General features: G+C 43.3%; 1 protein-coding gene across 1 annotated transcript; it reads left to right on the plus strand.

The window, feature by feature from the left end:
• The first annotated feature begins 1,564 nt into the window (after positions 1-1,564).
• LOC115134437 (ras-related protein Rap-2a-like) lies at positions 1,565-13,274 on the plus strand. Its single transcript, XM_029668401.2, has 2 exons — positions 1,565-2,526; positions 12,786-13,274. Exons 1-2 carry the CDS (start codon positions 2,213-2,215, stop codon positions 13,024-13,026), a joined length of 555 nt encoding a protein of 184 aa, XP_029524261.1. The 5' UTR covers positions 1,565-2,212; the 3' UTR covers positions 13,027-13,274.
• The last annotated feature ends 57 nt before the right edge of the window (positions 13,275-13,331 follow it).

Here is a 13,331-nt window from a genome sequence, read left to right on the forward strand (position 1 = left end):
TACCTTACCTGACACCCTAGACCCACTTTAATTTGCTTACCGCACCAATAGATCCACAGATGATGCAATTTCCATCGCACTGCACACTGCTCTATCCCATCTGGACAAGAGGAATACCTATGTAAGAATGCTCTTAATTGACTATAGCTTAGCATTCAACACAATAATACCCTCCAAGCTCATCATTAAGCTCAAGGCCCTGGGTCTAAACCCCGGCATATGCAACTTGGTCCTGGACTACCTGACGGCTCCCCCCCAGGTGGTGAAGGTAGGAAACAGCACCTCCACTACGCTGATCCTCAACACTGGGGCCCCACAAGCGTGCGTGCTCAGCCCGCTCCTGTATTCCCTGTTCACCCATGACTGCATGGCCACGCACACCTCCAACTCAATCATCAAGTTTGCAGACGACACAACAGTAGTAGGCTTGATTACCAACAATGACGAGACAGCCTACAGGGAGTAGGTGAGGGCTCTGGGAGGAGATGATTGTGGGACTTCAGGAAACAGCAGAGGGAGCACCCCCCTATCCACATCGACGGGACCATAGTGGAGAAGGTGGAAAGCTTCAAGTTCCTCGACGTACACATCACTGACAAACTGAAATGGTCCACCCACACAGACAGTGTGTTGAAGAAGGCGCAATAGCACCTCTTCAACCTCAGAAGGCTGAAGAAATTTGGCATGGCACCTTACACTCTCACAAACTTTTACAGATGCACAATTGAGAGCAACCTGTCGGGCTGAAACACCGCCTGGTACGGAAACTGCACCGCCCACAACCGCAGGGCTCTCCAGAGGGTGGTGCGGTCTGGCCAACTCATCACCGGGGGAAAACTACCTGCCCTCCAGGACACTAGCAGCACCCGATGTCACAGGAAGGCCAAAAAGATCATCAAAAGACAACAACCCCCCGAGCCCCTTGCCTCTTCACCCCGCTATCATCCAGAAAGCGAGGTCAGTACAGGTTCATCAAAGCTTTGGACCGAGGGACTGAAAATTAGCTTCTATCTCAAGGCCATCAGACTGTTAAAATAGCCATCACTAGCACATTCGAGACTGCTGCCTATTTACATGGACTTGAAATGACTGGCCACTTTAATGAATGGAACACTAGTCACTTTAATAATGTGTACATATTTTGCATTACTCATCCCACACGTATACACTGTATTCTATTGCATTCCACTGTATCTTAGTCTATGCTGCTCTGACATTGCTCATCCATATATTTATATATTCTTAACTCCATTCCTTTACTTAGATTTGTGTGTATTGTGTGTATTGTTGTAAAATTCTTAGATATTACTTGTTAGATATTACTGCACTGTTGGAAATAGAAACACAAGCATTTCGGTTTCACCCGCAAAAACATCTGCTAAACACGTGTTTGTGACCAATAAAATTTGATTGATTTGATTTGAGGTAGGGATACTTGATTCTGTTCTGTCTGAAGATGTCACTATTGTACAGACTACTGGGTGGGCTACATATATTTTTTAAAGTATCTGGTACAACCTGACGTATAACATGTGGGCGAGGCTTAAAGTGGAACATAACAAATGAAGAGCTCCATTCGTTTGTCAGCCTACACTTTCCATAAGAGAGAGTAGACATATTATATTGTTTCATGTATTCTCGTCATTGAGATAGGAGACATATTGCATATAGGCCTACGGAAGCCGAGGAGAGACGAAATATTTTGTCTCCATCCGCGGGAATGGCGACTGAATAATGTCAGACAGGCGTGAGTGGTGGACATAGAGTGATAGAAAGTCGGAATGTCCTACATATGCCAATGTAACTTTTTCTGCAAGGTATTTCAAAACTAAGTATTTCCTTTGCGTAAATCATCCTGGAGTCTCCAAAGGATTCTTGAAGAAGGCACGCAGAACAGAGGCAAGTTTTTAAACCATGGCCTGAAAAGATGAGCAAATCAGCCTATACAGTCGAACTCACATGCGTTACGTTAAGTTTTTTTTCAACAAAACGATACGTTTTTTTTTTCTTAGATGATTTAATGTGTTATTTTCTGTAATTAAGTTATTAGTTATTATAATGTCCCATCAACTGCCGTAGCCTATTTTGTGTTACGAAATGGCCATTCAATAAAATGTTGTTGCTTTAAGTTTAGCCTATTTAATTGCTTTGGTATCGGCTGGAGGCAGTGGCATTTTGACAAATTATTCTAATCCTCATCATCCGTGGGGCAATGCGTGAGTATAAAGTCGTGGTCCTCGGCAGTGGAGGTGTCGGCAAGTCTGCTCTCACCGTGCAATTTGTGACCGGGACCTTCATAGAGAAGTATGACCCGACAATTGAAGATTTTTATCGAAAGGAGATCGAGGTGGATTCCTCCCCGTCAGTGCTGGAGATTCTGGACACGGCTGGGACAGAGCAGTTTGCTTCTATGAGAGACCTTTACATCAAGAACGGCCAGGGCTTCATACTCGTCTACAGTCTGGTCAACCAACAGAGTTTCCAAGACATCAAGCCAATGAGAGATCAGATCATCAGAGTTAAAAGGTGATTTCTGAGTTTGATATTAATTCCCTGACTGCGTCACTGGATTGAAAGTTAATTTGGAACACGATCAGGGTCATGGCCAATGGCCCTATTGAAATCAATGAATATAGGCTATATTCTAGAAAATTCTAATGGTCTAGTAATTACTCTAGTTTATTCCATTACAAATTGCAAATTAGTATGTGTGTGTGCGTGTGTGTGATTTTGATTCCTTTGGATCGATAATTCATTTTTTATTAATATGTAAAAAATTCTAAAAACTCAATTTCACTTTGAAATTATTGGATATTATCTGTGTAGAACAGTGACACAAAATCTAAATTTAAAATTCAGCCTGTAACACAACAAAGTGTGGAAAAAGTAAAAGGGTGTGAATACTTTCTGAAGGCTCTGTAGGTCATCTCCATACCAATGCTGGTCCAGAATACCATACTGGTCCAGAGTAGCAGTTTCCCTCCTCCCTGGCAACTCATTTAGGAAGTACTGTATCTTTGTAACCAGAGATGTTAGACACAATGGTTTAGAGAAAAGCCCAGGAAAAACTCTAGGTCCTAGGTATTGGCAATAACTTGTCCTGCTCAGATCACATGGTCAAGAAAAACTAAAGTCCCCTACTCAAAGTTTCACTCTGTTAGTTGGAACAAGTGAGACGATGAAGTGGCAAATGCAAATCAGATGCCTGTTTCACACTATAGGGCCGACCCAAAGCGAACCATACTTTACTGGCCATCCCACTATAGCTCGGGTTGGTTTTGCTTGGTTTAGCTTCTATTTTCCAGCCTGTCATTACTAAGATGCATAGTACTCCTCCATGGTAAAATGTCCCCTGGATACAGATCTAGGATCAGCTTACCCTCCCACAGACCTAACCTTAACCATTAGTGGGGAAAATGCTAAACTGAACCAAGATCAGCATCTAGGGGAAACTTCACTCTACTCCCATTAGCTAACTCCAGAAAGTGGCTTTACAGTACTTTTACTGCCTCGCAAAACCCATTATTGCTGAGCCAGCGAGCAGAAGTGCACTATATCCTCACTCACCACAACTCGGGATTGTGTGTGATTTGGAAGCCAAAGAAACATCAGGTCTCCATTAGTGAGAAGGCACATAACCTAAAGCCACGTTTGACTCCTAGCAGCGGAATCCTCAGAACTAGGGGGATCCAAGAGTGAGGTAATTTGGGCTCTGTGTGTGTGTGTGTGTGTGTACCTTCAACTCTTGCTGCAGCACCCCACAAAATAACCAAATAAATTACTGTATCGTGTATATTGTTGTTTCGGAAATCCAACCTGGGTGTGCTCCAACTTGATCTTAACGTTTTCCTCGCATGAATGTGAAGGATAATGAGTCGATCGACCTAGAAGCTGTGTTTTCAAAGCACTTTCAGATGGATTTCACGCTGCACTGATGCTGTGTTTAATAGCAAGAGAGGAACAACACAGGCTGTTAAGTGTAGTCATTTGTGCAATGGGGTGTGGTCTCAAACTACTAAGGAGGGATGTGTACTAGTTCTGACGTTTAACCCACATCCTGGCTCACCGTGGTGGTGGTGTTCATTAGGCATACCGTAACAAAATGTTTGGTACCCACAGGGTCCTGCATGGCTCAGTTGGTAAAGCATGGAGCTTGCAACACCAGGGTTGTGGGTTCGATTCCCATGGGGGACCAGAATGAAAATGTATGCACTCAACACTGTAAATCTATCTGGATACATTTTTTCTAAAAAGACACAAAAATGGGTATTGGTCAGCATGATTTAGAGAACATAAACATAGGCTATGAAATGGAATACAAACCAGTACTTGTAGCTATGTTTTAGAAGTGCTGGGACTCAATTTGAAAAGTATCACGAATAGCCTGTTTTTGACCATGTAGACCCATTTCTTAGGCCTCATTCCCTGGTTTGCCATATAGCTTTAAAGTTCCAGGAAGGAACATTATTTAGTTCAAGTTACTGTTATGGTTCATGTTGAATTCACTGATTTGCCCTATTTATTTTTGTTGTCAAAAACTATATGTGGCCTTTTGTTGTGTTGTGTTAAGTTTTTGTAAGTTTATAAGCTTATAAATATAGGTTTATAAGCACACAGCCCAGCAGCACAGTGTGGGAAGCCCGTCATCACAGCATCTCTTGGGACTCCACATCCATTTTGTTATTATTTTCCCTAGCTCTCCCTCAGTACGCCAAAGGAACATCTATCTAAGTACTGTATGTTAGCTTAGCCACCATAAGGCTACAGGATTGGGAAAGCCACAATCTGGTATTTGTGTTTCATCCCGACTGCAGTTATTTTCTTCAAGAATCAATGGGGATATATATCATTAAAGATCCAATGCAACTATTTATATCTCAATAATCTCAAACCAAAAAATGGTTTTCAATTGAAATTATAAAAAATAAACAAAAAAGTAGTAAAAAGCAATTTAAGCAAGAATTTTGCTAAGACTGTCTGGGATAGGTCTGAGTGAGTGACCTAATTGGGAGGAGCCTAATGGGAGGGATATGTAACCTGAAAACTAGCTGTTATTGGCAGAAAGGTTCAACTCTAATTTGTTATCGATCTATTAACTTGATGTTGCCAGGCAAGCCAAAACTGCATCCATGCAAAACAAGCAGACATTTCAGGCAGCCTTTTAAACAGCTCTTACACTAAATAAAGGTATTATCATCATTGTTACAGTTTCACAGAATTAGTCCAACATCATAGTGTGGAAATATATATACAGTATATATATAAAACACAGAAAAAGCATGTATTACAATGCACTGCCCCATTTAATTTGAATGACCAAACATTTCCTGCAAATGTCTTGCCTGCAAAAAAAACATTGCATGCAAATATCCCAGGTTGTACTTATTTGTCGTTAATTAAAGGTGCAATGAAACAATGAAACAACAGCAGCTCAAGGCTTGGGGGGGCATCGTGCTGGAGAGGGCGCATGCTCTGCAGTCATTAGTGTAATTGCACTGTGCTTTAGGAAGCTGGTGTCGGTGTGCTGGATAAGGGAGCAGGCTGACGCTCCTTCAGGCGAAACGAAGAATGGAAATGCCTTTTAAAAAAACACAGCGGTTTTCTTGTTGTGTCTTTGGTTAGACCAGGGAAAACAGTCTCAGACACAGCCTGCAGCCAGAAAGCGTCATGATCAGTTAGTTGAAAGTGCTCCCTTAGTGCAACATTTGCTTGCAGATCAATCGGTTCCATCTGTAGAGATCCAGCACGTGCCCACTTGAAGGTCTGTGTCACCTCATTTGAATAGTCCCCTGACGTCTGTGACGAGGAATGGATTCTCAATTAGAAGAAGGAGCTGCTGTCCAAGGCTGAAGCTGTCAATGCGGTTTCCAATCAGCTTATCTATGAAGTCAGCATGAGGAGGAACATCTCTCTCTCCCTGAATCTGTTCCTGCACTTTTGGGAAGTGCGCAGTCTCCTTGAAGATCTTCCTTGAACACTTCCAGTTTCCTCTGGAAGGAGCGGACAGATGTCATCAAATCACAAACGGAATTGTTCTTGCCCTGTAGGTTCACGTTGAGCTCGTTAAGGTGTGATGTGATGTTTAACAAAAAAACAACAATATCCATTTTGCTCTCGTCTTGCAAAAAAAGTGAAAACTGTGTTGCCTTCTGACTCCTGAGCTGTACTAGGAAAGCTGTCATTTCCTTTCAAATGGACCAAAAGCGTTCCAACACCCTGCCTTTACTAAGCCATCTTATGTTGTTGTGCAGCAGTAGGCCATTTGCCTATGGCTTGCACGTCTTTCAGGAATTCAGCAGGCAATGTTGATGAGATGAGGATGCCCTGAGGAAGTGGATGAGCTTCATCATTGTATTCATCACTTCAGCATACCCTTCTGACAGATGGGCGCACGGGACGGACTGATGAATGACGCGGTGGTGGTCTGTGAGATCAGGGTTGTCCTCGTTCAGCCGTGCCACAGCTCCTCTCTCTCTTCCTGCCATGGCAGGGGCCCCGTCTGAGGTGATAAGAGACCACTTGTTTTTAGATCTATCCCCCAATTTCTCAGCATCTCCTTTATGGCCATGTATATGTCTTTTTCCTCTTGTATGCATCTCGAGTGGTGTTACACCTAGCAGGTCTTCACAGAATTCCTTCTTTCTCTGTGTGGTAAAATCTAACACACACCAGAAGCCGGGCCTTATCACTCACCTCAGTAGATTCATCAAGAGCTAGTGCTATGCATGGTGCACTCCGAATAGCTTCATCACGCTGTGTTAATACATCCTGTTTTAGTATTTCACTCTTTCTTGCCGTTGTTGTACATGGCATTGGGATTTGCTTGATCTTCTCACACAGCTCGCCTTTTTTGTTTACCGTCAAGTAAAGTTTCAGCAACTGCTTTCACGCACTCGTTCACCACTCTCCCGTCAATAAATGGCTTTTGGTGTTGACCCAAAATCCAAGCTATTTTTTTTGTGAACATTCGTTTGCACGTTGTTGGGCAGTGAAGGCATGGGAGAGGACTCTGGTGGACTGATCATACTGGGCTTTGAGTTTGTTTATTTTTGCGTGCCCTCACCTCAGACTGCTGTGGATATGTTTGCTCAAAATATCTGTGCTTTGTTTTCGTAGTGGCTCTTCATGTTGGCACTTTTTTATTAGCGCCACGGTCTCTGAACATACTCTGCCTGATAAAGGCATATTTGTCAGTCCACTCCTCTTTGAAAGCTTGATTTTCTGTATAGACTTTCCTGACTTTGCGCACGCCATTGTATAAGTTCTCCTCGCGCTTCCGCTTTTGCATCTCTCGCTGTCTCTCTCTGACAACATCAGTCTCCTAACATGCATTGTAAACATTCGCTTTGATTGGCTGAGTTTCGTGAAGTGATTTAAATAACGCACGTGACTGGACAACACACAGTACGGGGCGCTGTCGGGGACCTTCCCAAGTATGTGTAAATTGAAAAAAAGGATTGCTTCATCAGTATTTAATTTAACATAATTGCAAAAGTGTTTTCTAATGATCAATTAGCCTTTTAAAATGATAAACTTGGATTAGCTAACACAACGTGCCATTGGAACACAGGAGTGATGGTTGCTGATAATGGGCCTTTGTACACTTATGTAGATATTCCATTAATTTTCCAGTGACAATAGTCATTTGGATCAATCTGATCAATTTGATGTAATTTTCAAGGACAAAAAATGAGCTTTTCTTTAAAAAACAAGGACATTTCTAAGTGACCCCAAACTTGTGAACGGTAGTGTATGTAGAAGAGATACAGTGCCTTGCGAAAGTATTCGGCCCCCTTGAACTTTGCGACCTTTTGCCACATTTCAGGCTTCAAACATAAAGATATAAAACTGTATTTTTTTGTGAAGAATCAACAACAAGTGTGACACAATAATGAAGTGGAACGACATTTATTGGATATTTCAAACTTTTTTAACAAATCAAAAACTGAAAAATTAGGCGTGCAAAATTATTCAGCCCCCTTAAGTTAATACTTTGTAGCGCCACCTTTTGCTGCGATTACAGCTGTAAGTCGCTTGGGGTATGTCTCTATCAGTTTTGCACATCGAGAGACTGAAATGTTTTCCCATTCCTCCTTGCAAAACAGCTCGAGCTCAGTGAGGTTGGATGGAGAGCATTTGTGAACAGCAGTTTTCAGTTCTTTCCACAGATTCTCGATTGGATTCAGGTCTGGACTTTGACTTGGCCATTCTAACACCTGGATATGTTTATTTTTGAACCATTCCATTGTAGATTTTGCTTTATGTTTTGGATCATTGTCTTGTTGGAAGACAAATCTCCATCCCAGTCTCAGGTCTTTTGCAGACTCCATCAGGTTTTCTTCCAGAATGGTCCTGTATTTGGCTCCATCCATCTTCCCATCAATTTTAACCATCTTCCCTGTCCCTGCTGAAGAAAAGCAGGCCCAAACCATGATGCTGCCACCACCATGTTTGACAGTGGGGATGGTGTGTTCAGGGTGATGAGCTGTGTTGCTTTTACGCCAAACATAACGTTTTGCATTGTTGCCAAAAAGTTCAATTTTGGTTTCATCTGACCAGAGCACCTTCTTCCACATGTTTGTGTCTCCCAGGTGGCTTGTGGCAAACTTTAAACAACACTTTTTATGGATATCTTTAAGAAATGGCTTTCTTCTTGCCACTCTTCCATAAAGGCCAGATTTGTGCAATATACGACTGATTGTTGTCCTATGGACAGAGTCTCCCACCTCAGCTGTAGATCTCTGCAGTTCATCCAGAGTGATCATGGGCCTCTTGGCTGCATCTTTGATCAGTCTTCTCCTTGTATAAGCTGAAAGTTTAGAGGGACGGCCAGGTCTTGGTAGATTTGCAGTGGTCTAATACTCCTTCCATTTCAATATTATCGCTTGCACAGTGCTCCTTGGGATGTTTAAAGCTTGGGAAATCTTTTTGTATCCAAATCCGGCTTTAAACTTCTTCACAACAGTATCTCGGACCTGCCTGGTGTGTTCCTTGTTCTTCATGATGCTCTCTGCGCTTTTAACGGACCTCTGAGACTATCACAGTGCAGGTGCATTTATACGGAGACTTGATTACACACAGGTGGATTGTATTTATCATCATTAGTCATTTAGGTCAACATTGGATCATTCAGAGATCCTCACTGAACTTCTGGAGAGAGTTTGCTGCACTGAAAGTAAAGGGGCTGAATAATTTTGCACGCCCAATTTTTCAGTTTTTGATTTGTTAAAAAAGTTTGAAATATCCAATAAATGTCATTCCACTTCATGATTGTGTCCCACTTGTTGTTGATTCTTCACAAAAAAATACAGTTTTATATCTTTATGTTTGAAGCCTGAAATGTGGCAAAAGGTCGCAAAGTTCAAGGGGGCCGAATACTTTCGCAAGGCACTGTATGTCTGTATTTCATTTTCAATACTTTTTCAAATAGGCTAAAACATGTTTTTGCTTTGTCATTATGGGGTCTTGTCTGTCGACGGTTGAGAAAATATATTTAATCAATTTAGAATTCAGGCTGTAACACAACAAAATGTGGAATAAGTCAAGGGGGAAGAATACTTTCTGAAGGCCCTGTTTCTGGGTTATTAAACTTGGACTTGGAATTCAATCAAATCTGCACTGCAAGAAACCCAAAGTGTGGAAAACATCACATTTAACGCCCGCTTGGAGGGTAACACAGTGCCACCAACGCGGCCCGCTCCCAAGGACTGTGGGCTCTCGTTCTCCGTGGCCGACCTAAGTAAGAGATTAAAGCATTTTAACCCTCGGGAAGGCTGCAGGAGTGTTTACGGACATATTCAATCTCTCCCTATCCAAGTCTGCTGTCACCAATTGCTTCAAGATGTCCACCATTGTTCCTGTCCCAAGAAAGCAAAGGTAACTGAACTAAATGACTATTGCCCTGTAGGTCTCACTTCTGTCATCATGAAGTGCTTTGCGAGGCTAGTTAAGGATCATATCACCTGCACCTTACCTGACACCCTAGACCCACTCAATTTGCATACCGCCCCGCCTCAATAGATTCACAGATGGTGCAATCGCCCTCGCACTGCACACTGCCCTATCCCATCTGGACAAGAGGAATATCTATATAAGAATGCTGTTCATAGACTATAGCTCAGCCTTCAAAACCATAGTACCCTCCAGCTCATCATTAAGCTCGGGGCCCTGGGTCTGAACGCCGCCCTGTTCAACTGGGTCCTGGACTTCCTGACTGGGCGCCCCAGGTGGTGAATATAGGAAACAACACCTCCACTATGCTGATCCTCAACACAGTGGCACAAGTCTTTTTTTTCTTACATTTTTAGTCATTTTAGCAGACACTCTTATCCAGAGAAATTAGGGCTTTGCTCAAGGGAAAATTGACAGATTGTTCACCTAGTCGGCTTGGGTACTCAAACCAGTAATATTTTCAGTTACTGGCCCAACACTCTTAACCCGCCAGGCTACCTGCTGCCCTGGAGTCATGGAAACGGCCTAGGACTCTGGAGAATCACTGTCATAGCAGCAGTGCCCAAGGCAATGGGAATCTGTCACTGTATCAGTATTGTTCAGAAGAGAGGCTAGAGGCCAGAGCAATGTAACATTAGTGATAATGGCAGGATCCCCTACACGGCCAGAGGAGGCCTGGAAGAGAACTGCCAAAATCAAGCCATTATGAGTGCTATAATAATAATAATCATAATAATAATTATAATAAATACATTTTGGAGTATTTTTATTGTTTATGGACTGGCACAGCTGGAAGGTAGAGAGGAACCTACAGTAGCGGTCAAAAGTTTGGACAAACCAACTCATTCAAGGGTTTTTCTTTATTTGTACTATTTCTATATTGTACAACAATAGTGAAGACATCAAAACCATTAAATAACACATATGGAACCATGTAGTAACCAAAAAAGTGTTAAACAAATGTTTATATTTGACATTCTTCAAAGTAGCCACCCTTTGCCTTAATGACAGCTTTGTGGACTCTTGGCATTCTCTCAACCAGCTTCACCTAGAATGCTTTTTCAACAGTCTTGAAGGAGTTCCCACATATGCTGACCACTTGTTGGCTGCTTTTCCTTCACTCTGCGGTCCGACTCATCCCAAATCATCTCATTTCGGGTTGAGGTCAGATGATTGTGGAGGCCAGGTCATCTGATGCAGCACTCCCTCACTCTCCTTCTTGATCAAATAGCCCTTACACAGCTTGGAGGTGTGTTGGGTCATTGTCCTGTTGAAAAACCAAGCCATGATGTCGAAGGAATTGTCGGTAGAGCTCAGAGACAGGATTGTGTCGAGGCACAGATCTGGGGAAGGGTACCAAAAAATGTCAGCAGCATTGAATGTTCCCAAGAACACATTGGCCTCCATCATTCTTAAACGGAATAAGTTTTGAACCACCAAAACTCTTCCTAGAGCTGGCCACCTGGCCAAACTGAGCAATCGGTGGAGAAGGGCCTTGGTCGTATAGTTGACCAAGAACCCGATGGTCACTCTGACATAGCTCTAGAGTTCCTCTGTGGAGATGGGAGAACCTCCCAGAAGGACAACCATCTCTGCAGCATTCCACCAATCAGGCCTTTATGGTAGAGTGGCCAAACGGAAGCCACTCATTAAAAGGCACATGGCAGCCCGCTTGGAGTTTACCAAAAGCCACCTAAAGACTCACAGACCATGAGAAACAAGATTATCTATTCTGATGAAACCAAGATTGAACTATTTGGCCTGAATGCCAAGCTTTACGTCTGGAGAGAACCTGGCACCGTCCCTACGGTGAAGCATGGTGGTGGCAGCATCATGCTGTGGGGATGTTTTTCAGCGGCAGGGACCAGGAGACTAGTCAGGATCAAGGGAAAGGTGAACGGAGCAAAGTACAGAGATCCTTGATGAAAACCTGCTCCAGAGCGCTCAGAACCTCAGACTGGGTCGAAAGTTCACCTTCCAACAGGACAACGACCCTAAGCACACAGCCAAGACAACTCAGGAGAAGCTTCGGGACAAGTCTCTGAATGTCTTTGAGTAGCCCAGCCAGAGCCCAGACGTGAACCCGATCGAACATCTCAGGAGAGACCTAAAATAGCTGTATAGCAACGCTCCTCATCCTACCTGACAGCGCTTGAGAGGATCTGCAGAGAAGAATGGGAGAAACTCCCCAAAATAAATGCTTACTGAAATTTAAGTGGGTTATTGGTTTATGACAGCTGATGTGGTGTAGAGTGAAGTTGCTGAACTTGGGTCAGTTTTGCATTTCCCCCACTAATGGTTAAGGTTAGGTTTGGGGGAGCGGAAGCTGATCCTAGATCTGTACATAATAGCTGATATGGAATCAAAGTATTGTTGTGCAGAATGTAACTGGTTTGTGCCCAGTGAGGGACAGGGACAGAACCTACTCTGTTACAACAGCACATACCCAAGACGACTCAAGGCTGTAATCACTGCCAGGTTCTTCAACAAAGTACTGAGTAAAGGGTCTGAATACTTCTGTAAATGTGATATTTCAATGTATTTGTTAGAAATTTGAACAAGAATTCAAACCTGTTTTTTGCTTTGTCTTTATGGGGTATTGTGTGTCGATTGATGAGGAAAACAAACAATTTAATCCATATTAGAATAAGGCTGTAAAGTAACAAAATGTGGAAAATGTCAAGGGGTCTGAATACTTTCCCGAATGCACTGTATCTCTCACTCTCTATTCTGTATCTCAATTCTGTACATTGCTTTAATAAATACAGAGATGCATACAGATATACTGTATCTCCCCCATCTCTCTTTCTCTCTCTCTCTCCCTCCTTTCCTAGGTATGAGAGTGTGCCGGTGATCCTTGTGGGGAATAAGGTGGACCAGGAGGGAGAGAGGGAGGTGTCTTGTGGAGAGGGCCAGGCTTTGGCCGAGGACTGGGGCTGTCCCTTCCTGGAGACCTCGGCGAAGAGCAAGACCATGGTGGACGAGCTTTTCACTGAAATCGTCCGACTGATGGACTCCTCCTCGCTGCCCGACAGAGCAGAACCCTGCTGCGGCTTAGCCTGCAGTATACAGTAGCTCGCGGGGAGGCGGGTCTGTGAGAGGGTGGCGGACAGGGGGCTGAACAAATAGGCGCACAGCTGCTCGGTTTGCAGTATTTACCAACTCCAGGGGGGAGTTGGACAATACCGCCCCAAATGTTTGTGATGGTGAGCTATCGAAGTCTTCAGGTCTCAGGCAAGGTTACTCTTCATGCGACAGTGGTACACCGAATTCCCTCCGTTACACATTCGCCAGAGAAGCATTTGGAAACAGTGGTGAAAGAAAACAGAGGTGAAAGAAAACAATCATTGTAAGCCTACATCGTGTGTTGACTCAAAAGG

The sequence above is a fragment of the Oncorhynchus nerka genome, linkage group LG2 (genome assembly GCF_034236695.1).
Source record: "Oncorhynchus nerka isolate Pitt River linkage group LG2, Oner_Uvic_2.0, whole genome shotgun sequence".
NCBI lineage: Eukaryota > Metazoa > Chordata > Actinopteri > Salmoniformes > Salmonidae > Oncorhynchus > Oncorhynchus nerka.